Source organism: Melanaphis sacchari, unplaced genomic scaffold, assembly GCF_002803265.2.
Source record: "Melanaphis sacchari strain LSU unplaced genomic scaffold, SCAv2.0 Contig113_pilon_pilon, whole genome shotgun sequence".
Lineage (NCBI taxonomy): Eukaryota > Metazoa > Arthropoda > Insecta > Hemiptera > Aphididae > Melanaphis > Melanaphis sacchari.
Window position 1 is genome coordinate 343,972 of NW_020270439.1, and position 24,351 is coordinate 368,322.

The 24,351-nt window shown below is 26.8% G+C and overlaps 1 protein-coding gene across 2 annotated transcripts in view; it reads right to left on the reverse strand.

Moving 5' to 3' along the window:
• Nucleotides 1-23,145, reverse strand: part of LOC112603894 (uncharacterized protein KIAA1109) — a 29,482-nt gene extending 6,337 nt beyond the window's left edge. The window contains exons 1-56 of one of the 2 annotated variants that reach the window (XM_025352702.1): nucleotides 22,823-23,145; nucleotides 20,971-21,245; nucleotides 20,696-20,839; nucleotides 20,424-20,567; nucleotides 20,235-20,335; nucleotides 20,012-20,158; nucleotides 19,831-19,954; nucleotides 19,670-19,758; nucleotides 19,303-19,401; nucleotides 19,115-19,222; nucleotides 18,141-18,278; nucleotides 17,927-18,077; nucleotides 17,688-17,843; nucleotides 17,317-17,578; nucleotides 17,059-17,248; nucleotides 16,883-17,005; nucleotides 16,603-16,803; nucleotides 16,351-16,548; nucleotides 16,148-16,267; nucleotides 15,668-15,916; nucleotides 13,653-13,825; nucleotides 13,433-13,567; nucleotides 13,171-13,362; nucleotides 12,932-13,085; nucleotides 11,414-11,559; nucleotides 11,077-11,350; nucleotides 10,741-10,985; nucleotides 10,555-10,681; nucleotides 10,391-10,492; nucleotides 10,052-10,331; nucleotides 9,799-9,987; nucleotides 9,623-9,743; nucleotides 9,278-9,554; nucleotides 8,908-9,051; nucleotides 8,275-8,482; nucleotides 7,018-7,259; nucleotides 6,796-6,946; nucleotides 6,614-6,713; nucleotides 6,412-6,540; nucleotides 6,169-6,349; nucleotides 5,914-6,072; nucleotides 5,717-5,848; nucleotides 5,054-5,192; nucleotides 3,885-4,315; nucleotides 3,598-3,814; nucleotides 3,032-3,187; nucleotides 2,756-2,970; nucleotides 2,505-2,646; nucleotides 1,938-2,441; nucleotides 1,452-1,867; nucleotides 1,163-1,375; nucleotides 963-1,109; nucleotides 785-902; nucleotides 593-714; nucleotides 400-528; nucleotides 33-282 (exon numbers count right to left, since the gene is read on the reverse strand). In XM_025352702.1, coding sequence (XP_025208487.1) covers nucleotides 33-282; nucleotides 400-528; nucleotides 593-714; nucleotides 785-902; nucleotides 963-1,109; nucleotides 1,163-1,375; nucleotides 1,452-1,867; nucleotides 1,938-2,441; nucleotides 2,505-2,646; nucleotides 2,756-2,970; nucleotides 3,032-3,187; nucleotides 3,598-3,814; nucleotides 3,885-4,315; nucleotides 5,054-5,192; nucleotides 5,717-5,848; nucleotides 5,914-6,072; nucleotides 6,169-6,349; nucleotides 6,412-6,540; nucleotides 6,614-6,713; nucleotides 6,796-6,946; nucleotides 7,018-7,259; nucleotides 8,275-8,482; nucleotides 8,908-9,051; nucleotides 9,278-9,554; nucleotides 9,623-9,743; nucleotides 9,799-9,987; nucleotides 10,052-10,331; nucleotides 10,391-10,492; nucleotides 10,555-10,681; nucleotides 10,741-10,985; nucleotides 11,077-11,350; nucleotides 11,414-11,559; nucleotides 12,932-13,085; nucleotides 13,171-13,362; nucleotides 13,433-13,567; nucleotides 13,653-13,825; nucleotides 15,668-15,916; nucleotides 16,148-16,267; nucleotides 16,351-16,548; nucleotides 16,603-16,803; nucleotides 16,883-17,005; nucleotides 17,059-17,248; nucleotides 17,317-17,578; nucleotides 17,688-17,843; nucleotides 17,927-18,077; nucleotides 18,141-18,278; nucleotides 19,115-19,222; nucleotides 19,303-19,401; nucleotides 19,670-19,758; nucleotides 19,831-19,954; nucleotides 20,012-20,158; nucleotides 20,235-20,335; nucleotides 20,424-20,567; nucleotides 20,696-20,839; nucleotides 20,971-21,214 — 10,048 coding nt within the window. In that variant the 5' untranslated portion in view covers nucleotides 21,215-21,245; nucleotides 22,823-23,145. Of the gene's footprint in view, nucleotides 1-32; nucleotides 283-399; nucleotides 529-592; nucleotides 715-784; nucleotides 903-962; nucleotides 1,110-1,162; nucleotides 1,376-1,451; nucleotides 1,868-1,937; nucleotides 2,442-2,504; nucleotides 2,647-2,755; nucleotides 2,971-3,031; nucleotides 3,188-3,597; nucleotides 3,815-3,884; nucleotides 4,316-5,053; nucleotides 5,193-5,716; nucleotides 5,849-5,913; nucleotides 6,073-6,168; nucleotides 6,350-6,411; nucleotides 6,541-6,613; nucleotides 6,714-6,795; nucleotides 6,947-7,017; nucleotides 7,260-8,274; nucleotides 8,483-8,907; nucleotides 9,052-9,277; nucleotides 9,555-9,622; nucleotides 9,744-9,798; nucleotides 9,988-10,051; nucleotides 10,332-10,390; nucleotides 10,493-10,554; nucleotides 10,682-10,740; nucleotides 10,986-11,076; nucleotides 11,351-11,413; nucleotides 11,560-12,931; nucleotides 13,086-13,170; nucleotides 13,363-13,432; nucleotides 13,568-13,652; nucleotides 13,826-15,667; nucleotides 15,917-16,147; nucleotides 16,268-16,350; nucleotides 16,549-16,602; nucleotides 16,804-16,882; nucleotides 17,006-17,058; nucleotides 17,249-17,316; nucleotides 17,579-17,687; nucleotides 17,844-17,926; nucleotides 18,078-18,140; nucleotides 18,279-19,114; nucleotides 19,223-19,302; nucleotides 19,402-19,669; nucleotides 19,759-19,830; nucleotides 19,955-20,011; nucleotides 20,159-20,234; nucleotides 20,336-20,423; nucleotides 20,568-20,695; nucleotides 20,840-20,970; nucleotides 21,246-22,822 lie in introns of those variants that run through there. The other variant, XM_025352703.1, reaches the window with a different exon arrangement.
• Between the last annotated feature and the right edge of the window lie 1,206 nt (nucleotides 23,146-24,351).

A 24,351-nucleotide genomic window follows, 5' to 3' on the forward strand; every position in this document is an offset into this window, starting at 1 on the left:
ATACAAAATGTAAATATAATTGCAACTTTTACCTATTCTTGTTTTGAAAAAAGCAAAACTTTGAAATTCAGGATCAGCCTCTTCAAACAATGGGTTCCGTATTACCTGACCAAGTGATAGATTTACATCAATATGGGCTTTAACAAAAATTTTAACTTGTTCAGATGTTTGATAAGATGAGCCTGATACATTTTGTACTCTATTTGATAGCTGAAAGTCTGCTGAACCTGTTTCCAATCGAACAGCACAATTTGTTGGGGTAGTAGCTGTAAGTTCTATACGCTACAATCATAAATATATTAATATAAACAAATTACTTTAGCTTTCAATTTTAAACTATTTAGTTTAACAATTTTAAAATTATTACAAATATTATATCAAAAACGTAAAAAAATTTACCCTCATTTTCACAGTCAATGAAAATAATATTCTTTTGACAGGAGAAGAACGATTAGTGTCATTATCTTCTAACCATATAGGTACAGGTTTTTCACCTCCGTATACTTTTTGAACAACTTCATTAACTTCCTACAAATATAATGTGTTAGATATTTAAATAATATAAATTACAGTTAATAATAAAATAACTAACTTTCATGAATACTTTTTGAACAAACACTAAATGGTTTAACAAATCTGTTGTAAGCGATTGTTCAAATACACCAATATCAGCCACAGCACTCAAATAATTTCCTTGACGTAGTACAGCACCGTCTTACAAATAAAAAAATTAATTTATTGAAATAAAATATCTATGTATAATTTTAAGTTTTAAAAACCTTACCTGTTCCAGAAAATTGATTTTCCCCAGTTTTTAAGCCTCCATCAAGTATATATTCAGCTGATACATGTACTTTTGGAAGTTCTATACTAGCTTCTGATGGTAAATTTGTCTCAGTCACCTATTTATTTTAAAATGCAATGTAAATAATGTACATTTTATAATAATTTAAAATTCAAACCGGGATTTTAGTTGAAAATGATAAAGTATGTTGAGGCAAATCAATTATAAATTTTGCTTTATTTCCTGTATATCCAGTGCTGGTAACTTGGTCCATTTTATATTGTGCTCTTAAAGAAGGCAATAAAGCAGCAGTGACAGTTAAACACTGAGAAAAAAAATAAATAAATAATAATCACAGTCCTAATTTACTTATATTACTTGAATGACGGCAGTGAAATGCATAACTAATGGCTGTAGCAAAACATTAGGTTCAAGAACAGGAACCTTATTAATTTCTTCTTTATGCATTCTCTGCACCATAGGACTTTGTTGGGCTGTCACACTTGGTAGTCCCATAGATCCTTGTGCATCACTTTCATCGATTGTAGGGACACGCCCCATTCGACTAGATGTTCGAGCCACACGAAGTTCCTTTATAATAATAATTACCATAGTATTGTTAAAAAGAAAATTATGATGTATTAATTAATACTAATTGATAGTTTACTTGTAAGGTAGATGAAAGTTGCTTGCTTCCTCTTGTCATCATTCCATGTAGGGCAACAGGATGTTGAGGAATATCAATATTTACAACACCAATTGTTAGTAAACCAGAATTTTGATCCTTTGTTCGACGACTCATACTTGAATATAAAGTCTGTGATTTACCCACAGTAACCTTAACAACAGTCTGTTGATTAGGCGCCACACCTTCTAAGAGTACTATCATAGTACGACCAATATGTCCAGTCAAAGAACACTCTAAACTTGGAGGACGTGTTTTCTTTCGAAAAGTTGAACTAGTATGTAAATTAGTAATCTCTGCTTCTAATTTCAAGCCACTTAATGTAGCCAATAGTCTAGTTCGATGAATACGAACTACAACAAATACCATAAGTCTTGTACGTTCTTCTTTTGCTATTCCTATAATATATGATTACAAATTTATAATTACAAGAAAATTAAAAACGTCATAAATAAAAAAATTATTTACGCTGATTTAGATGTGAAACAGGTGGTACTGGAGTACTTGTAGACCCGTCTTTATCAATATCATCACAAGATTTGGCCTCTGAAAGAATATCATATTTTCTAGTACCCTTGTATCCTTCTGATACATCTACACCAAATGATATCCTCTGTGTCACAGTTTTAGTTTCAGGCATCGTAGCGTATAATTCTAATAAATGGTAAACAGTCTTCCAACATCTAGGTGTCATTGACACAATATTGGAATCCACCTCATCAATAGGTTTCATTGGTGTGATGCGTTCAAATTCTGATAAGCTTGGAGTTAAACATTCGCTTACTAATGGAGTTTCACTCAAATTCATATAGCCTTTAACGCTTTTACCAGTTGATCTTAGTTTTTGTGCTAATGTTTGGTGTTTTGAACGTATTGATGGAGAAGGTGATACAATTGGTTTCAATTCGCTTGTTGAACGAGGCAAAAATCGTTTAATAGGTGGTGGTGTGGGAACTGGTACTTCTGATTGATCTAAAATATTCAACCAACCTATAACTAAATGTATTTTAGATGAAATAAAAAATATGTATTTACCTGATTGTGATGCTGATGGCTTAGCATTAGTACGTGTAACATATGGATGAGGCTGTTGTTCACGAAGCTCTATTTGTGTATCTTTTACATTTTGGTACATATTAGTTATTTGATTAAGAAGTCTTAACAAAGGCATATTAACCTACAAATTTAATTTATATAGTTAGAGAATAGGAATACATAGAAACAAAATCAGAGATATATATTGTATGAGTATAAGTATTATATATAATATTATCTATACATCTCACCTGTTGAGAAATATATCTAACAGAAACACAAATATTAAATGAGGTATTTGAATGTTTCTTTAACTGGCCTCGTGATAAGTATAACATATTGCGTCTTTGTCGTCGAATATCATCAACAACTGTCATATCAGCTGATCGGCGTACATCACATTCAATACTAACACGATCACATAAAAATGCAGGTACTTCAGGTAATAAATCTAACCATGGAGTTTCTAAAATATATAATTAACATTTTATGATAAGTATAAAGATCTAATGAGTCTAATCATATACCTGATTTTGATTTGTTTTTAAAGGTTTTTGATTTCTTTCCTGTTTCCGAAACTTTTCCATACTCACTGACAACAATGTCTATACGCATTGTTTCAAGACTTCCAACAAGTGATAAATTAGACCCCCAAGAGTCAAGTGCAGCCATACCATTATTACCTATATTATAATGCAAAATTAATGTAAATTGTATTACATAACAAATTTATGATAAAATATAAGTGTACAGAAGACAAAACTGTTATTTTTTTATAGAATAATATCTAAAAATCTCTAAATGGTTTTAAACTTTGAGAATTAAAAATGTTTGTAGTTAAATTTAATTTAACATCGAAAGGAAAAAAAAATATAACTATAGTAGAGAAAGAGATATAATTATAATTAATACAAATATGAAAAAAATATAGAATAATAAGTTCCATTAACAATTAAATGTGTTTAATTTAATCACCGTATAACTTATATTTTCTTTAAATGTTTTGCTGCTATTCAATATTATGTTTGAGTAATAAAAACATTTTTTTTATTATTATTAATTAGTAAACTAAACATAATTAACACAAAATTACTTGAATTAGGGTTAACCATTTGTTGAGGCATAACTCCAAGACTAGATAATAATGGTTCAAAAATGAGGTGTGCGTCCAATAATCGTAGTGAATCATATTTAGGAAAAATATTAAAACGTAATGAATCTGATTCTGCAAAATCAGCTGATGATTGATTATCAGATGTAAGAGGTACATTTTTTGATTCAGATATACGTAATGGTCTTTTACGTAGCCGCTGAAAAATAAAAATATATTATATAATTAGATAAATAACTAAATAATTACTTCATCATAAATCTACAAACCCAATTTCGTATTTTTTTAGCTTTAACCAATCTATTAGATACTCGAGGTTCAGGGTTAATAAAATCTTGTTTGGCCATCCAAGTATAAAGATCTTCATTTCGATCTGATTTTTGAGGAGACATGTTTATAGCTTCAACACTTCCAGCTAAATTTTCACCATCTACTGGAACCTGATAGTTATTGTCACCTAATGGAACTTCAACGATATTTTTGTATGTATGCTGCACTGTATCATCTAATATTGGAAACATCACACTAGCTCTAGATGAAGCTGGCATTTGTGTAGGCAACAGTGATTTATTGTTTTTCGGTTGATCACAAGAAGAATTATGAGAACTAATTGCAACACTGTCATTTGGCTGATCTATCACACCAGTCGGAGAAAATGGATCATAATAATGAGACTCGTTACCATAATTTCCTTTTGGCCCTATTATAATAAATAATGAGGTATCATAATGTATTTTTAATTTTAATTTCAGCGATTAATTACCAAAGCTTTAAACATAATAATTAGTAAATAAAATCCAATTTAAAACAATAAGTTTAAAAAAAAATAACAGAATATAATAAATAAATCAATGCTAATTAAAAGAAAAATACAAAACAAAAAACTGCAGGATGAACATTGGTCATCTATTATCTTAAAATATGTAATAAATTAATCATCTACAATGACCAATAAAACTAAAATAAAATGTATTTAAAATCTTAGTGGATTACTATTGACTAAAAATATAGTGATCTTATTATTATTATTATTTTTATTTTATTAAACATGCACTTATTATTTCAAATCAGTTTTTATATTATATATATAAGTTGTACTGAATCTATCATTAGACATAGCACTAAATATATAACAATTATATTAAAAATATTAGTATTTTTAGCAAGTATAAGCTGTTACAAAATTATAAACAAATTTATTTTATTTTTTAAATATTATTGATATGATACACTATATTTTTTAATTAGAATTAAAGAAATAAAAGATAATTACCAATACATAAAAACATGAAACCAAATAAGTTCACTCCAAGATATTTCATTTAAAATAATAAATATAAAAAGTGGCATGCAAGAATGTATAAATTTATACTATTTATAATTTATACCAAATAAAAAATTATTTTATTTTGTATAATATTAAATTTTTAACATTTACATGTCGTACCACATTTGTTTGTATGCGATTTGAGTACCCGTTGTAATGTAGACACATGCGAATGACGTTCACTAGTCAGCAGCATAGCACACTCGTCCGTTATTCCTTCTCCGCCTTCTTCCCCAGAAGCCTCCCCATCCTTTAGCATATGACCAAAAAATACATATTTACAAATGATACCCAAGGCAAAAAATTACAAATAATCATGATTATATCCATAAAATATACAATAAACATGTAATTACAAATTATTATTACATTATTAATGTGTAACTATTATTAATATTAGCAAACCATAAAGCACCCTTAGAATAACACTAATAGTGACAATGAATAACGTATTACACAATGAGGCACCTAATGAACCATGTAAAGCATTACACCAAGTGATTGTATGTTTTTTTTTTTTTTTAATAATGATAATCAAATATTTGGATACTAATTTTTGCTTACATATAAATAAATCGGGATTGTATGATGTATTTGCACTTCGATGTGAATTTAAATAGCCACAATCATAAAACACCTGTTTTAGAAAAGGATACTAATTTGAAATTTTATTTTTACTAGTAAATTATCCCAAGTATATCTGAACTACATTTGTTTTTAATATTTTTAATTAAAAAATAAAAAATAATAATAACTGGTCAATAAAGAACATACCTCTTCAGCATCTGAAACTGCAAAAGTTACATTTAATGGTTTTAAGTTATGATGTCGACTTTTAAAATTATGTTCAAGTAATAATGGGGTATATAAGATATTTTTCCACTGACGACTCAAAACAATTACACCCTGTAAAATATTTAAATTTAATTAATTTAATTCTTTAAAATTGTAAATTCTTAAAATAAATTTACTTGTCTTAAAATTGATAAATTAGGCAAAAATGGATCTTTTAAGTTAATATCAATGGCTACATCACTTTGGAGAAGATATTTTTGCAATATATTACACAGTTGACATGAAGGATCTTCCTGTAGAGTTTTAGCCAAAGGTGTAGTATGTCTATAACGACTCTATAAAATAAATGTAATTAAAATTTGAATTATTTATTATGTTATCACTTATTATTGATTATTATATAATCAAAACTGTAATAGAAATAAATATACTTTAAGAGGTATATGAAGACTTTGAACATCTAATGCCTCAGCCATTAAACAAGTTACAACAGCTGTACATCGTCTATATCTAGTACGTAGCATTTGCACAAGACGCATTGCAAAACGATTACTAGGATTCATCCATGCATTAATAGCTGGTGATGCTGTACTGAGTAAATTCCAGTCATGTCTACATATATGATAAAATTAAAAACATATTATTCCAATTAACTGAGATAAAATAACATATACCTTGTATAATCTATTTTACGAGTAATTGGTGTTAATGGAGGCGCAGCAAAGTTAAACCAAACTTGACATACTTCCATGACACAAGATGATGCATTCTTATCAATTCCTACTTTTGCAATTGTATTATCACTACACAAAAGCCCAATTCAATTAGGAACATAATATAATTCTTTTATATATTAAGTAAAATATAGAAACTTACGCTGTATCTTCATTATTAATAAACGTTTCTGAGGGAGTTTTAATTTGCTTAGGTGTAGCCATTGGTGTTGATCCACCACCTACATCTTGTTTGCTAGAGGCTAAGAACAATAAAAATTAATTCATTTTCATTCAATTATAATGAATAAAAATATATAATTAGATCACTATCATAATATTTACTATTTGCTTTAGATTCTATATTATCTTCATTTTTAGGTCGAATTTCAGAATGAGACATTTTCCCAACTGTGGATTCAGGCACTGGTGAAGGTGATGGAAGATCTCTAATTTCTCGATCATTCTCTTTCTCAAAGTTAGATCTTTTTACAACCTAATTATAAACAATTGAACATAATTATAATTAACATATTTAACATTAGATTCATTATACAAAATACAAACTTTAAAAGCAATGCCTTCAAAACCACATTCCATCATAATAAATCCCATTTTTTCATCCGAAATATTTGTGAGCACTATTTCATCATTATCGCTGTTTACACTGTTCTGAATCTCTGTAGATTTTCCTTTAGAACAAGTCTTAAACATTACTTTTGAACAATGAGCGGGTATAGCTGTTATAACTGCTTCTTTCAATATTGAACACTCATTATGCAGTCTACGCAGTTGAGCATGTGCCCTATCTATAAATAAATAATAAATAAAACATTAAAATATTTAGTAACTATTCGATTCATTCTATTCTATACTTCTATACAACATCAAATGATAACACATATTATTTAGTCTAACATTATATTTAAAATAAACAAATATCTATACTGATACCAAGCCTATGTGCAAGGCCCCCTTCCCCTCCCCCCAATTACCAAAAAAATATAAATAATGTTTTATATTTTTGATTGATTATATTAAATATTTTATAATCTTATTTGTAATAATGCATAACATAATGAAATTTGACAAAAAAGAAAATTAGATAAAAATTATTTGAAACACCTTTTAAGCTTTCAACATTTGTAATGCAGATGTATTTCTAAACGTTCATAAAATATTAAATGTAATACCAATTTTGCTTACGATTATAGGAACTATAGGATCACTTTAAAGAACTGGCATCATTGAACATATATTGTGATATAAAAATGGATATTAAATGAACATTGAATTAATTCTTTTCTACCCCTTGTTAGGTAAATTTTTTACAACAATGATTAATATTTTATAAAATTGATAAAAAATAACATGTTTAATATACTTATAAATTTAATAATAAATATAAATATATAATACTAATTACTAATTATTGATATATCTATTTTAAACATATTTACCCCTCCCCCTCACCATTATAAAATCCTACACATAGGCTTAAGTGATACTATTAACAGTTAAACATGATCGTAGAAACAGATTAAATATATATCAAGTATATTTAATCTAGGGTAGAAATAAATAATATAGAATAAATCACTGAACAAACTAAGCTTACAGTACCAATCAGAAATAAAATCTATGGATGGTAATCTAATGTCCTATACATTCTATGTTAAATTCTCAGTATTAATTAGTTTTGAAATATGATAGAAACAAAGATTTGGATTTTATTGACATTTGTTATTAATTAATTAAATTAATATCATAATAAAAAATTATTATTATTATCACTTTTCTATTTAAATAAAAACAAATAATTACTTATGTGCAGTGTGATAACAGTTTCTTCTTGCTGTTTTTCAGAAGTCTCAATATAAACTGGTTCACCATGGGTACTCTCTGGATCAACTTCAGATGTAATATTCAATCCAAGTAAAAATGCTTTTCCAGCAGCTCTACTTAAAACACCTTTCTTTTGACCACTTGGTGCTACAGCTGGTGGATGATATGTTTGTACAATTTCTCTTGCCTTTAAATAGAAATCATATAAATTTAAAACATGATGAAAAAAAACTAATTTAACAATAATAAATATTAAGTATTGGAAAATTAGAATGGAGAGTTTTTAATTTTAGTAAAATATTATAGTATTAATAAATATGCTTTTCAATAGATAATTCTATCAAATTATTTGTCATAAAAGTAAAGTAATAGATTAAATATTTTTGAATACATTTCACACCACAATAATTCAAAACCAAACCTAACATGGGACCAATATACATTTCTTTTAAAAATACATGAAATATCTTGAAATTATTCAAATAGTTATACCAACTTTTCAATAAAAATCTTTTGAAACAATTATGGATTGAACTCTTCAATACTTATTCATTTTATTATTAAATATATTATACAAAATGCAAAATATTTATTTACCTATTGAATACTAACCTGTTTACTAAAATGAAACTTAGTAGTAAGTTCTTCAAGACATATGGCTAATAATGATACACATGTCAAATCTCTAATATTATCTAGTGCTGAAAAAGATATAACTTCTTCAACAATAGATGCTTGTAATACACAAATGTTAATCTGAAATTCATTAAAAATATTTAAGAGTATTTTAATTATCAGTTAATTATAAAGTTAAAAAACAGATAACATTTTTTAAACATATTAATTCAATATTTAAAGAACTCTTTTTAATAATATTGATTAAAAACTAAATTATCAACAATCAAAAATGTTTTTAAACAATTTATAGGATCTATTAAATCACATAAATTATATTCAAACAGTATAAAATTTGTAGACATACTTTAGGTAAAATGACAGTTCCTTGAATTTGAGAAGCAATAAATTCTTCATAAACACGGTTTGGTTGTTGTAAATCAGGTTGAGCATCTTTATTTAAATTTGGTTTTACTCTTTCCACAGTACTCCTTTTACTTCCTCCACCCTGCATTTGACTTAAATATTTATCACGTTTAAGTATATTAGCGGCTTCAACACGACTAATACAACTGGAATGTAAATGATTTAAGACGGTGAGCGGATGAAGATTACTAAATGTTGGAATTAAACTATCAACAAATCTGTGAAGTAAAAAAACATTTTAAATATTTTTCAAAATAAATTAAGTAGTTTGAAATATTTTAAGCACTTTTGTAGTGATTCTAAGGCTAATGGTGTGATCATTAAATCAATATCTCCTTTGAGTTTGATCACAACTGTGGTTCTTGTTCCAGTTTCACTTCGTAAAGATACCATTTCTTCTTCACAATCTAAAAAATATATATTATTTAACAATAATAAATGCAATACTGTATATGAACATACCAATTTCAAATGTTTCTTTTGCATTCTGAGTAAAATCAAACTGTGATTGATCCCATGTATATTTCTTTGAAGGTTGTGTTTGTACATTAAGTGGACTAGGTTCTTTTTCTGTGAAATCTGTTCTAGACACCATCTTTAAGCTTGTAAAGCCTTCAGCTGTAGTTTCAAATTTAGGTAAATACCTACTACCTATAATATATTTAAGTATAAAATAGTAATAACAAATTAATTAATTCAATTAAATAAAGCTTACCAATAAATACAAGTCGATCATCTATTGTATGCTGATAAATTGGAACAGTAAACACATCAGATCCTGCTGGTAATGATGTCTGAGACCAATTACTACAACTTATTTGTGATAAATGATTCGTATAAGTGGTAAGTAATAATGGAGAATCAACAATAGGCTTATTTATATGCATGTGCAAATTTATAAGTGCCAAGTCTTCTTGAGATGATACCGCAGACATAAAAGATGTACTAGATATTGAGCGGGAATCAGATGAATCTATAATTCCGTCATCATGTTCCTAAAAAGGTATTATAATAATTTATTTACATTTAATAACAATTTTTAATAAGAATATACATTATCAATTAAATTATGTTTAGATTTCAATAATGGATTTTGATTGACTTCTCTAGTCATGTCCACAGCAAGTAATGTTTTTTCATCGTCAGCTAAATCACACTACACATAAAATAGTATTAATTAAATAAATGAATTTGACTAAAACTTGGTATTGTTTTTACTTCTAATGTGTCTATATTTAATATAGTATGATCTTGATGATCTATTGCTGCGTCATCAGAAACAGTAATATTACTTAATAATGCTGGACTACTGGGTATGATGGTGGTTTCACTTCCAAAATGATTCCTTAAACATGTCATACATAAAATATAGACATTTAAACTTTTTTGCATTAAAATACTTACTTAATAAAAGATTCATTTTGACCAATTCCACTGCTATTTAAAGAACTTTTTAGTGAAGAGCATCTAGCTGATCCCAATGTAATTCTATCATTACTATTGAGATTACTAGTTAAAGTAAGATCTTCTTCAGCCGAAAAAAATACTTCAGATGGATTATCACTAGTTATAGATAATGTTCGTGAATACGGATGTTTTGAACTAGTTTGGTGCAAAGAATGTATGGAATCAGCATTGGCTGCACTGATCTAAACACAAAATAGAAAAATTAAGCCCAATTTGGTATTTTAAAAATACCAGTCACTTCACCAGCCATTTGGGACAGATGAAAATACGTACTGAATTATTCTGGGCACTTGTAACTAGTGCATTATATTGTAGAGCTGTTGTGTTAAAATAGTCAACAGCAAGTCTAGAATCTGAAACACTATATTTTGGACAAGCACCATTGTCTACAGCTAATGTGTTTTCAGGCACACTCAATATGGACCTAGTAGTATTAAACCTGTGAGGTGATGGTGGTCGTGAATCCATTTTAAGTACAGGGATTGGACTGGCATCAATTAGGCGTGAATACGGCACTTCTCGACTTATTGTTTGTACTCCATTTAGTCTAGAAAATGGTAATAAGAGATATTTTGCAATTGATATTGCTGAAAAATAGATCCAAACAAACCTGCTGGCAGCAGAAGAATAAGAGAAACGTCTAGATAATGGGTGTGTGGGTAAAGGAGAAGGTATGTCTTCACTGTCTATTGTGTATGGCATATTTGTCGGGGCATTAGAACTGTTCTTGCTTCCCTCAGACTGATCTTGGTATACCTATCAGGAACCGATTATACATTTTAAACAAAAATTACATATTTGATTTTCTTAAACAGATAGTTATTTGTTGTTTTTTTATTATTATTTCTTAGATAATATGTAACATTCATGTAGCATAGTTTATTAAAGCAGAAATAAAATGGGATGTTTTAAGTCCCAAATAGCTGGATTTTTAAAAACACAAGCATTTAATTAATAAAAAAAATGTATTAAAAACATTTTTTTTTTTATTTATATTTTTTAAAGTATAGAAATAAATTGAATAATTGTATATAATATGTATAATAATTAATAAGTAATAGGTAAATAATAAGTGTTGCATATTCAGCATTTATGTATACCACATGTTGTGTTTATATTAATAATAATTATAAGTATCATGTTACATGATCAGTGGGGACTAAGTACTATTTATCGGTCTTTAGTAAGTAGATACATTTAATATAAAGTCATTAAAATTTAGAGAGTTAATAATAAAGGACTATAAAATATGTTTGTTATAATTCATATTAATACTACACAACAATAAATAATAAAATTATGAAAATTAAATTATTTAAATGCTGTCAATTTATATTACAAACATGATTGTTATTAAATTTTAAATTGACATAAACTTTTAAAATTAAATTTACTTAGAATTAAAACATGTTAAAAAAAAAAAAAAAAAATTGTATTAAGAAAATAAATATGGTGCAAATATCAAAATATCATAGTTTGAGAATATCCTCACTGCAATTTATGGTATACTTTAAAAACCAATATTAATAACAGAAAATGGTGTCTAAAAGAAAATTGTTAAGAAGTTATTAAACACCTTTTTACTCTACATAATTTTTTATATAGTAGATACATTTAATATAGTTGACACATGTTTTAATTTATGTAATCTAACTCATAAATTAATGTCTAGTAGTTTATCGATAACAGTGATTGAATAATAAGAAAATATTCCTAGTATATATATGTAGTGTTAACTCAAAAATATAAATAAATATAAAAGACATTTTTAATTTTTTAGGTGCGACTAGAATGTATTTCTGACAAAAACTCAAAAATACTTCTAAATATTTTAAAATTTGAGTTCTATATATTTTATTAAATAAGCAAATATTTACAGACAAAATTTTCACTTTAAATGGCATAAAAATACATTTCTTTCAATAACCGAAATAACTAAACATTACAGAGAATGCCATTATTATTTAGAAATATTTAAGATAATTTTAGTTATTATATTATATTTTTGATAAAAATAAATCTTAACAAAATTGATAATTCTAAAAAACCAGAACTAAATTAGTAAACTAATAAACATAAATCATAAGCTTTTAATCTTATTTTAAACAAAATGTAAACTATTTTTTACCTTATTTACAAGACGAATGTTTGGCCATTGCGGCACTGGATGATCATGTATAACAACACCACTACCAATATTGTACGGTGGTGTATGAAATATTAATTGACAATCATGTAAAATACTTTGGCCAAATCCTGGATCTTTTCCACTTTCATTCACTCTACAAAATAATAATTTAAAAAGTGAACAATAACCTATAACTTAAAACTGTATACTTTAAATAAAAATAATAAAAATGTATAAACCTTAAAGCTGCTATATTGATGCCATCTTGAATATCATTTTTAGATGGTTTAAAAAAACGTTGGCCATTTTGATTACGCCCAAAAAAGGCACATCCACCAACACAACCACATTTTCCGGTCACAAGAGATCTACTGTCACTAGGCCACAAAAACCATAATCGTTTGTAACGATCATCGTGCAGTTTAAGATATCTATACAATATTAACGAAAAAATATAAATAAATAGATATATAATATATAATTTAAATACTTGAAACATACTTATGTTGAACAAGATGTAAGTTTTTATCAGAGTCAGATAAAGAAGAAGCCAACTCAAGTATAAAAGGACCTAATGATGCAGAACCAATTTCTAGCCACATTTCCTGAATTTCATTAGAGGTACCACTAATATTTCTAAAAATATAAATCATTCAATGAATCAATATGCTTTAAAAATAAGTAAATTCTTAGAATAAAAAAAATTAAATACATATTATACCTTTGCTGAGATCGATTACTTCCAGTAGTGTTTGTGTTACTATTAAGTCCGAGTGTATTTTGTGCACCAGCACAAATAAATTGTTTGAGTTTAACAGCTGGAATAACCAGTGTAATACCAGACTTGAGATGATTACTATGTAAATTACAATGTGATAGTCGTAACGGGGAAGCCTAAAAAAATATAATAATTATAATAATAAGTTAATTAAATACATTATTTTCATTTACATCATATATTATATTGCTTAATAGAAAAACAAATGCAATGTTTAATACATTCAAATAAAAGTAAAACATAATGATGTTTTAATAATCTAATATATAAAAATCTCGTGTCACAAAGTTTGGTAACAAACTCCTCCGAAACGGCTGGACCGATTTTCATGAAATCTTTTGTGTATATTAAGTAGGTCTCAGAGAGTGATGTAAACTTTTTTTCATACCCCTAGGTGTAAAGGGTGGCTCACCACAAATATTTATAACAACTGTTGGATATCGGCGATGGAAAATAAAAAAATAAAAAATAAAATATAAAAATAATAAATAAAATAAGATACAACAGTTGTTGCCAAGGAACTATATGCAATAAATACGCGGTTGTTTAATATTATGAAAAAAGATGGAAATGTAATCTACATAAATAATTGTACATAAGTACATAGAGCATTTACATCCAATTCATTCCTTCGTCTAGCATTCGAGTATGGGCCCAATATTAAATATTACGCTCATTCGAAAGTAGAGATTGGTGCTATGGACTGTTATTGGTGCTAGGAATGTCCGTATTGTAATGCGTGTAAGTTCAAAAATGAGCCAGCCGATATGTGTTGCGTGTCAGGAAAAGTGCAACTACCGGAAATTGAAACACCACCTGACATTGAACGGTTTACTTATCGGTACGGATCCAGATTCTAACCTGTTCCTGAAGTCAATTCGAACATTCAATTCATGTTTCCAAATGACATCGTTCGGAGCAACAGAAATAATTAAAAATAATGCTACAAATGGTCAACAATTTAATTCAACATTCAAAATCAAAGGCCAAGTTAATCATAGAGTGGGTTCATTGCTACAAATGCCAAACGAACCACATACATTTTTACAAATTTACTTTATGGGCGGTGAGGATATTTGGTGTTTTGTTATTTTTATGGGCCGTCATCATTCACAATGCTCCATTCATCTCAGTCATATACCAGTATACGAAATTCCCTCTCACTTACAATAATTTAATTATTTTTTATTAGAATACCAAAATATTCATTAGATATAATTAATATGGCAAAACAACGTTTGCCGGGTCAGCTTGTTCTTTATATTATTTTACATTATAAATAATATTAATAACATATTTTTGAAAATTAGATCATTAATATTATAAAAATAAATACATAAGATAAAATCAAAAAGTGTTGTTTATAAACTAGTAAAATTTATATTATATTACTATAGTGATACATAAAATGTATCTTATTGCATTAGAACCTTAGTTATTTAAATAAATGTAGATAAAAATATTAAATTTCAAATAAAAAATAAAAATATATTTATTTTTTATTTATTACATGGAATTTTTTTTTATATCAAATACAAATTTTGAAAAATGTAGTTGTTTAAATAACAAAGTAAAATTAGTTTATTTTAATATGTTTAACTATTCTGTTAATCTATTCTAATAATGCTTAATAATCAATTTTGATTTGCTAATTTAGTGATAGTGACCCATTAAAAATTAGTAGATTTATTAATAGTTTTGATTGAACAAACTTAAAAACATGGGTGGTATGTAATATCAATATAAATTATGCATGTAAGCTGTAGTTTACGTATTCTTAGTATAATTTATATTCAAAACCCATCAATCATTATAATATAATATTAAACTAATTTTTAAATATTAAATACCTACTTATCAAATTATCTTAAAATAAATTTTTTCAATCATTTTTAAGTTCATTAATTGTAATTATAATTAAAAACTTAAATATATATAATCATCATTGAATATATTACCCATAAATTAATAGCTGTGCCAGACTCAACTAGATAAATATCAATAGCATCAATAGCTACACGAGTCATTCGGTATTTTATCTCATCAGCCGTGGGACATCTATAACAGACCTGTGGATCATTATGAGGACATGTTGATGGAGGTGAACCGTGATGACATTCTAATGGTAAATGAGCTGGTTTGAGCTGATTTTCCGAATCAAACATGAGTAAAAACATAGTCTCTAAACCAGTCACTACATGAAACAACTGGAAAATTTATTATTATTATTATTATTATTATTATTATTATTATAAATTATACACATCCAAAATTAAGATACAAACAAAAACAAGTACAGAAAAGCATTATTTGCAAGCAGATTTAGTTTATTTATAGATAATATATATATAAAATGTAAAAAAAAACTTTATTAAGTATTGAAATAATTACTTTTTTGAAACTATGAAAAATTAAATAATGTATAATACAAATCTTACTTGAGGCGCAGTAGCTTTACCGCTAAGCTTTCCCAATTGAATTTCTAATAACCAAGCATATTCTAATGTGTCTTGGTTAAGATTCCTTTCAGCATCACTAAACATAGCATGACCTCGAATCTAAATAAAAACATATATAATATTAATTATCAATACATTTAGTAAAAGTTAAGTATTTATAAATTATTAATTATTGTGCATACTTGTAAAGCAGAAAGCATTAAATGTCCTTGATTTAAATGATGATCTTTTACTGGTCGATTTCCTAATTTATCACTAGATATAAGTAAACTAGGTGATAACAATAATTGTAACTGAGTGTCCCTATAAGATTTTTTCATTTCCAATCCGAAACGTTCAATTATTATTACTGGACAAGGAGGATCATTATCATTACAATTCTGAAATGATACACAATGTTACATTCTATAATAAAAATATTTTATTCAACTTACTTTAATAAGATGGGCCTGTAAATCATGCATAGTAATAGAAATAACTACTTCCAATGGTCTATATTCTCGTGGATCTACTTGAATTTTTATATCTGATAAAGAATTACTATCTTGATCAATAACTTTATCTGTATTTGCATTTTTTGGGTTTAATTTATCATTCATGTCTGTAAAAATTTGATCTTCACCAAATATGCTTTCCTAAACCACAATATAAATTAATGTTTTACAATTAAAACACTATAAAAATATAAGTTATTAATAAATAAAAATAATTTACCTTCAAATGAAAGAAATGCCTAAGCCAAGATCCGTACAAAAACATAATTGATGAACCAATTTCTAACTCTAAACTGACTTTATCAGCTGGTAGTGTAGTTGGGTCAAATTTTTGTCCTTCATCCTATTAAAATTTAATTTAAATGTATTTGTTTTGATAAAAAATATTATACTTACTAGAGTCCAGTGAATAGGAACATTTTGTGTTTTATGATGTTGCATTCTCATTGGTGAAAGCAATTTTTCTTCTTTTTCAGGTGTAGTTATGTCAGCTTGAGGTGGTGGTCCATACATTGGCATTGGATGATAAATAAAATTAATTGATAAAGCAACAATTGGCATGGTCCAACAATCTACCCATCCAAGACTAAATTAAAATTTTTAAATATTATTACAATAACATATTTTGGATTTATTAAAAAAATTTTCCTATACCTTTTTTGACAAACATTTCTCCATTTACGTCCATTATCATCTAGTTTTGACTTATATACTTTTCCATCACGTCCAAGTAATTTAGCATTCTGATTTAATGACAGTAAAACACTTCGGCTAGTATAAACTTCTGGTAAATACATAGATAAATCTATACTTTCACCTTGAATCCAAAATCGAAGAGGTAATGTATCAGGTAAAAACTCCGTAAATGGAAGATCGAATGAAAAATCAAATAAATCACCACTAGCCGCAATAAGAGCTATATATCACCATAAAATGGTAAATAAAATTAGAAAAATTTTAATTATATTGTAGCTATTTTCACATATTTCAATAAAAAACTATTAGATATTATAAATTATAATTACCATTTTCTTGATTTTGAGATGAACAATCAATCCAATTATATTCATTACTAATAGTTATTAATTCAAATTCTTTCATAAGAACTGAAAATTTCCATGTATATGGCACAAAATGTAAAATATCTGGCCTACTTTTACTGGCCCAATCATTTATCATTTCTATTTATAAAAAAAAAAAATTGAATAATTTAAAAATATTTGAAAATTGAATAGGTAACAATAATTATTAATTTAAGACTTACCTTGAAAAAAACCTTTGTGAGCATAAGTAAACCATCCTGTTGCTTTACAACCAGTTAAATTAAACAACCATTCTTGATGATCATTCCACTGAATTGGATAATGGCAATGAGCAGTAAATTCTAATGTTTCAGACTCTAATAAGCTGCGAAACTTTAAACACAATTACATTAAATAAACAATACAAATTGAATATATAAAAATAAAATATTTTACTTGTAAACTTGTAGTAGCTTCTAAATGAAGTAGCTGACCAGTAATTTTGGTAGTATAACCATCATGTGCTACCAGCCACGGTAAGGTAATTTCCATATATGAACCAGGTCCAACATTAATATGAATCGCATTAGTTTCCTAAAAATAAAGTTATGGTATTGATTAACATATATACATATATATATATATATTCCATAAAGCAGTGGCGTAGCCAGGATTTTTGTTTGGGGGGGGGGCTGATCAATTTTTTACATAGCTGTAGTTTACTTAGGTTCTTCCATAATTTGAACATGCAGATGCTGAAGTTGTTTTATTTTAAATTTTTGTTTCTATAACTTTTAACATATATTGATTTAATATACTTGTATACTTTAAATACTTTGGATATTTTATTTTAATAGTAATATACAATAATTTTTAAATTTTTTTAAAATTTCAGGAGGGGGGGACTACAGCCCCCTCAGCCCTCCCCCTGGCTAAGCCACTGCCATAAAGTAATTCATGTTTAAAAATATTCATTTCATTGCCATTTTTAATCGGTGGGAATATGCATAAAAATAAACTAAAATAATATTGAATTGATCAGACAAGATTAATAAATGTCTATTTGAACTCGATATTAATTACATTATTCAAAATAACTGGACATTATTGAAGTTTTCACACTAGTTTTGTAAATCGAAAGCCAAGTAAAAAATAAGTTTCAAATTTTATTTTAGAAATTAAATTCATAATACATTTCATGATTATAATTGTTTCCTACTGTTAATAAAATTTTGGTATTCTAGAAGTTCTTTAGTATTTATTATAAGGTGAATCCCAGTAAAATGTGACTAGAGATTAATTTCCATTAAATTAATACTATTCATACAAAGTAATTTTTTTGTTCTTTTGTAGAATAAATAAATAATAGTAAGTGTGATTAATTAACAATAAATAAATCATAATTAAAATAATTGAGACACAAAGCTTACTTTATTTTTAGAAAACAAAATGTCAATAGTAGACTCATATAGTGTATTTAGACGAATGTCAAATGCTTGTACTTGACGTTTTTCACCAGGTAATGGTGGATCACTAACCTAAAATATAATATACATCAAAATAAATGGTTTAATTTTAATTTTAGATAAATGAGGAAAATGAGAGAATTTATATTAACCTTAAGGGCCTGATAATCTTGAGGAAAGAACAACTTAAATAAATGTTCTCTTTGTCGGTCTGCCCAAGGACCATAACTGAAGTCTGTTCCTTTGCCACACTAAAAAAAATATTATTAATTATTAAAAAATTATATGGTTTAATATGTTAAATTAAAATATTTACGTTAAATAATAATCAATTAACTGCTATAAAAATAAAAACATGAACAAATATAAAATTATAAGTTATACCTTGACATATCTTTAGTGAATTATGAGACAAACTAGATAAAATGTGCACAAAACCCGACAATATCTCAGTTTGTTACCATAATATCTTGTTATTTTAAAATAAAATATCAAATCTTAAGTTGCAATTGGAAATACCTTTATGTCAATTCCCCAAATGGGTGGAGCAGATTCAACTATATCTCCATTTGCTAATTGTAACATTTCAGGTTCTTCAGGTACAACCCCTATAAAATGTATAAATATAAATTTTGTAACTAATAATTAATAATTTAAGATATTTTTATAAAATATTTTACCTGGTTCGTCCATGTAGTAATAAAGTTCTATATTATTTGATGAAAATACAACAAAACCAGCACCCATGTATCGAGGAGGATCATCTGCCATGCCAGTATATTTAGGACTTGGTGCTAATATCACCTATAATATTAAATGTAATTTTACATTCATAATTTATGTAATATAAAAATATTTTACTTTAAAATTTTCTGCTTTGCATTTAACAAAATGCATAAAATGGTCCAATTTTGAAGCAGCTGGTTTAGTAGAGTATACAAAATGGGCTTCTTCGACATTGACTAGTAAAGTGGTAGGTATAAGTCGATTCCCAAACACTACTCGACCCTTCATTTTAAATTATAACATTTATAATAAAATTACAAAAAAAATGTAATGAAATAAAACAAATAATGAAACTTACAGATGACACTTCCATTTTTATCACTGGTATAAGGTCTCTCCAACTTTTGCCAAGCACTGCTTCTTGTTTTTTATCTTTATTATTTTTCGCTTCCTCTTCTTCTAAAAATTATAACTATAATAAGTATCATTTATATAAATAAAATTAACTAATAGCTAATAATAAATAATTTCTTTATTTTGTACTCACTGACATTTAATTCATCCCAAGGAATAATTGACGGATCTAAATTGAATACTTTTTCTAAATTACTATACATTTTACAACGGTTATATACATGGAGTTCAAACCCATTTAACATAACGGACAACCTAGTATCAGAATGTGACAAATCTAAAAATATAAATACAAAAATCTAATAACATAGTTAGGTACCTAAATAATAAATAAATATTTCAATATAAAATAATAGACTAATCCTTAAAATATTAATATAAATAATTATTAAAAGATTTGCCAACCTTCTGATACATCTTTAGGAACATAAGATCGCCACCAACGAAATATCAACCAGCCATCTTGTACTCTAATGGTATAATCTTCAGTGATATAAATAATATCTCTGAACATAATTTTACCAGAAAGAGCACAAACTGTAAAAGAACCTGGAAAATATTTTGTTTTAAATTAATTATAACACTAAAATAATTTTTAACTTATTTCAAAATATTTAATTTGAGCAAATAATGAAATAAAACTAAATTTCAAATAATAAATATAAAATATAAACATTTACCTATACTAAGATATCCTTTAGTAGCATAGAACCGAGTCAAAAGTCTAGTGACAATATATGCTGTCACTCTAGAATTATAGTAAGTAATATAAATTACCCACACCATTCCAGATATCAGTGAAAACAACATCCAGGCAAAATTACTGTCCATTTTAATGTCGTCAAGATGAACATCGGTCAAATTCCATGAAGAATCCTCCATACGATTGGCCGGTTGATACAAAAGTATTGTTTCTTTATCCATTTTGAAGTTATTTAGCCAATATACTTTACATCTATAATCAAAAAGATTTTAAACTTAAAAAAATTACAGGAACTATAAAGATATAAGTATGTTAAGAAATATTATTAACCATTTTAAATCATTAATCATTTACAATCTAGTAAACAAAAAATTATACTCATAACATTTTTTTTTTCATCAAAAATAAAAATAATAAATATTAATTTGAAGGATTATTAGTATAAGATATTATTTATGTTTAACCTTCATACATTAAAATGGTATGATTAAAAAAATTTTAAGTACCTACCGTATAGTTATAAAGTAGCCAGTATATACCTAAATAAATGTAATTACTAATTAACAACTTCTTAATAACATTTCACATGCAAATAAAATGTAATAAACATTTTTTTTTTTATTATTATTAAAGATTCTTAATTGAGTTACCTATAAGAAATAGAAAATTACTAATATCATAAATAATACTGGAATCAAATTAAAGTACACCTAATCATTAATCTGTCAACAATTAAATTAGTCACTATTGTAATAATAACATATTATTTTAATCTAAATAGTAAATTAAATTAATAGTTTGATAAGCATGTAGCTAATAAATATATTTCTATAGTTGTATATTTTTTAGTTGTAAATTTTATATTTTATTTTTTTTAAATTTTACTAAAAATAAAATATGATTTTTCTTTATAAATTAAAATATGATTAAAAATTTATACTTATTTACTATCTATAGAAAAACCACAATAAATTTATTGTCCTTGTCTGTCTCTCTCACTAATAGAATATTATTTTTTTACTTTATTTAGAAAATATAAATCCCATTTTCTAGGATAATATTAAACAAAACTAATGATTAGAATGTTTATTTTTTTTTATGAAATAAAACTAGTTATAAATACCCACTTTATAAAATTAGAATTATTTAATTGTTTGAATAATAATATTTAAATAATATTACGTACATACTGATGATTTTCTAACATTACATAGGTAAACTCAATTGATACAATAAAGTTTGATTAATCCTGTATTAACTTGCCAAACAACTGTTGAATTGGTATATCTGACAATAAAAATTGAAGAATTTAAATGTTACAAATCTGTCTTATTTTGATGAAATACTACAATGTAACATCTTGTTTGACAAAATATGTTAGTCTAAAAAACATTTTAATGTGATAATCTGGCAGTAACTATAAGACACTAGTATTAACTGACAATATAATAAATAACTAAAATACATATATTTATAGTTTAGCTACTTCGCCACACTGATTTATGTAAAAACAATTTTTTTTTTTTTAAGGACTATAACAATCGAGAAAAACAAGTTGTACTGTATATAAGGACATTTGAGTTACCTATTTCATCAAACCTGATATTAAACGTTTTGAAAATTACTATAAAAACAAGACAAACCAGAATTCTAAAAACCCTTATTCATGGGAGAACTATATAGTCCGTAAAATGTAACAGCAGCATTAGTAGTAGTGACAATAACAGTGGTTAGTAGTTACTAGTTATCCTTGCGGCGCACAGGCACAACAAGTGGCGATTCCACAACGCGCGCGAGTGTACACGGCAAAAACGTTACCGGAAACAAACCTTCAAAAAGGTCCAATACTTTCGTCACCGGAAGGACGAGAATTCTGTGGAGGTGCAGACTTGAACGCACTCGGACAGTATCATAGTATTATGATGATGTTGGTCACATAATGACAATAAAATTGTTGCGTTTGTAATTATTGGTACGCGTTTCATACGACTGAGGAAAAACGGATATTCGGCCAGATGAAAACCATCGTATAGTAATTTGTAAAATATAAACAATAAATTAAAATATCGTCGGACGAGAAATCGCGGAGCTCGTCGGGAACACTTATCCAACGGCCAACAGCAGCTCGTCGGGATTGTCGACGGTGTTTTGAACGAGATTGTGTAGTGAATAGTGACGAGTGATTAAAACAAGACACGCCCCTTTCAGTCGATAACAAGCCGCCGAATCGAGGGACCTCTCCCCACCAACTGACATAACTAAAAAGCATACGCACAACAGCTTTCCTATCACACCACCGTCAATGATTCCCAAAGTCGGCACTCCGCACCGCCATCCCCCCCCCCCACACACACACACACGAATAGTCTGCGTCACTGAACTATTATATACGTTCGAGTGTCTAACTGTAGAATAATTCAGATAATCAGATGATATTTAATGATAATAAATTAAAAATTACATTATAGCCAATATAAGTAATAAACATACTAGGTATTCTAGATACTGTCTGTAAACCGCATGACACGGCAAAATGCCTTTCCATAATAATATTTTAATAATATATAATCTCATCTCGATTACATCTAAGGGTAGGTAAAAATGTAAAATGTAAATAGTCATGAATTAAAATATAGCAATATGTAGGTACCTTGGTACTTTAATTCATGATAGATAAGAACGCGTACCTATTTGAGGGGTTTACGACTCGCGTGACTGTACATGAAAATTAAAATAGCTTTTGCAATCGATTTTGTACCTCGTTTTTGAAATGTGATGCTTTATAGGCTATAGTAAATATACCTACACATGCCAAGACATTTGAATAATATACTTACACACATATACTTACATGCTTCAATGCTTGTGTCTAAATAGGTTAATATAACAATCGTTATTATGATGTGAATACATTATACAAGCAATATAAGTATAAGCATTAGAATTAACAGCATAGTATGCATATAAAGTATATTATATAATATAACTATGTTATAACTTATCTACCTACCTATTACACAAAAGGAATAGTCCAAGACCTATGTAGTAATGGCAACGCGTCAGGGTTAGATAATTGTCTCTTAACTGTGAAGGATGTAGGTGGGTAAGTAGATACCTAGAGGATACTGAGAAAGTATTTAGTAATTTAAGTATTTTTTATTCACGAGATAATATTATTTAAGTTTAAATTAGAATTTCGAGAATAATTTATTTTTTACATAACTTTTAATACTAAACTATTACAGTTTGACAATTAAATTGATAATAATTAATACCAATATTTAATGACACAGTAAAAGCCATTATTATCAATATCAATAATAATATCGATATAGATTCAGAATCGGTTGTTATCAAG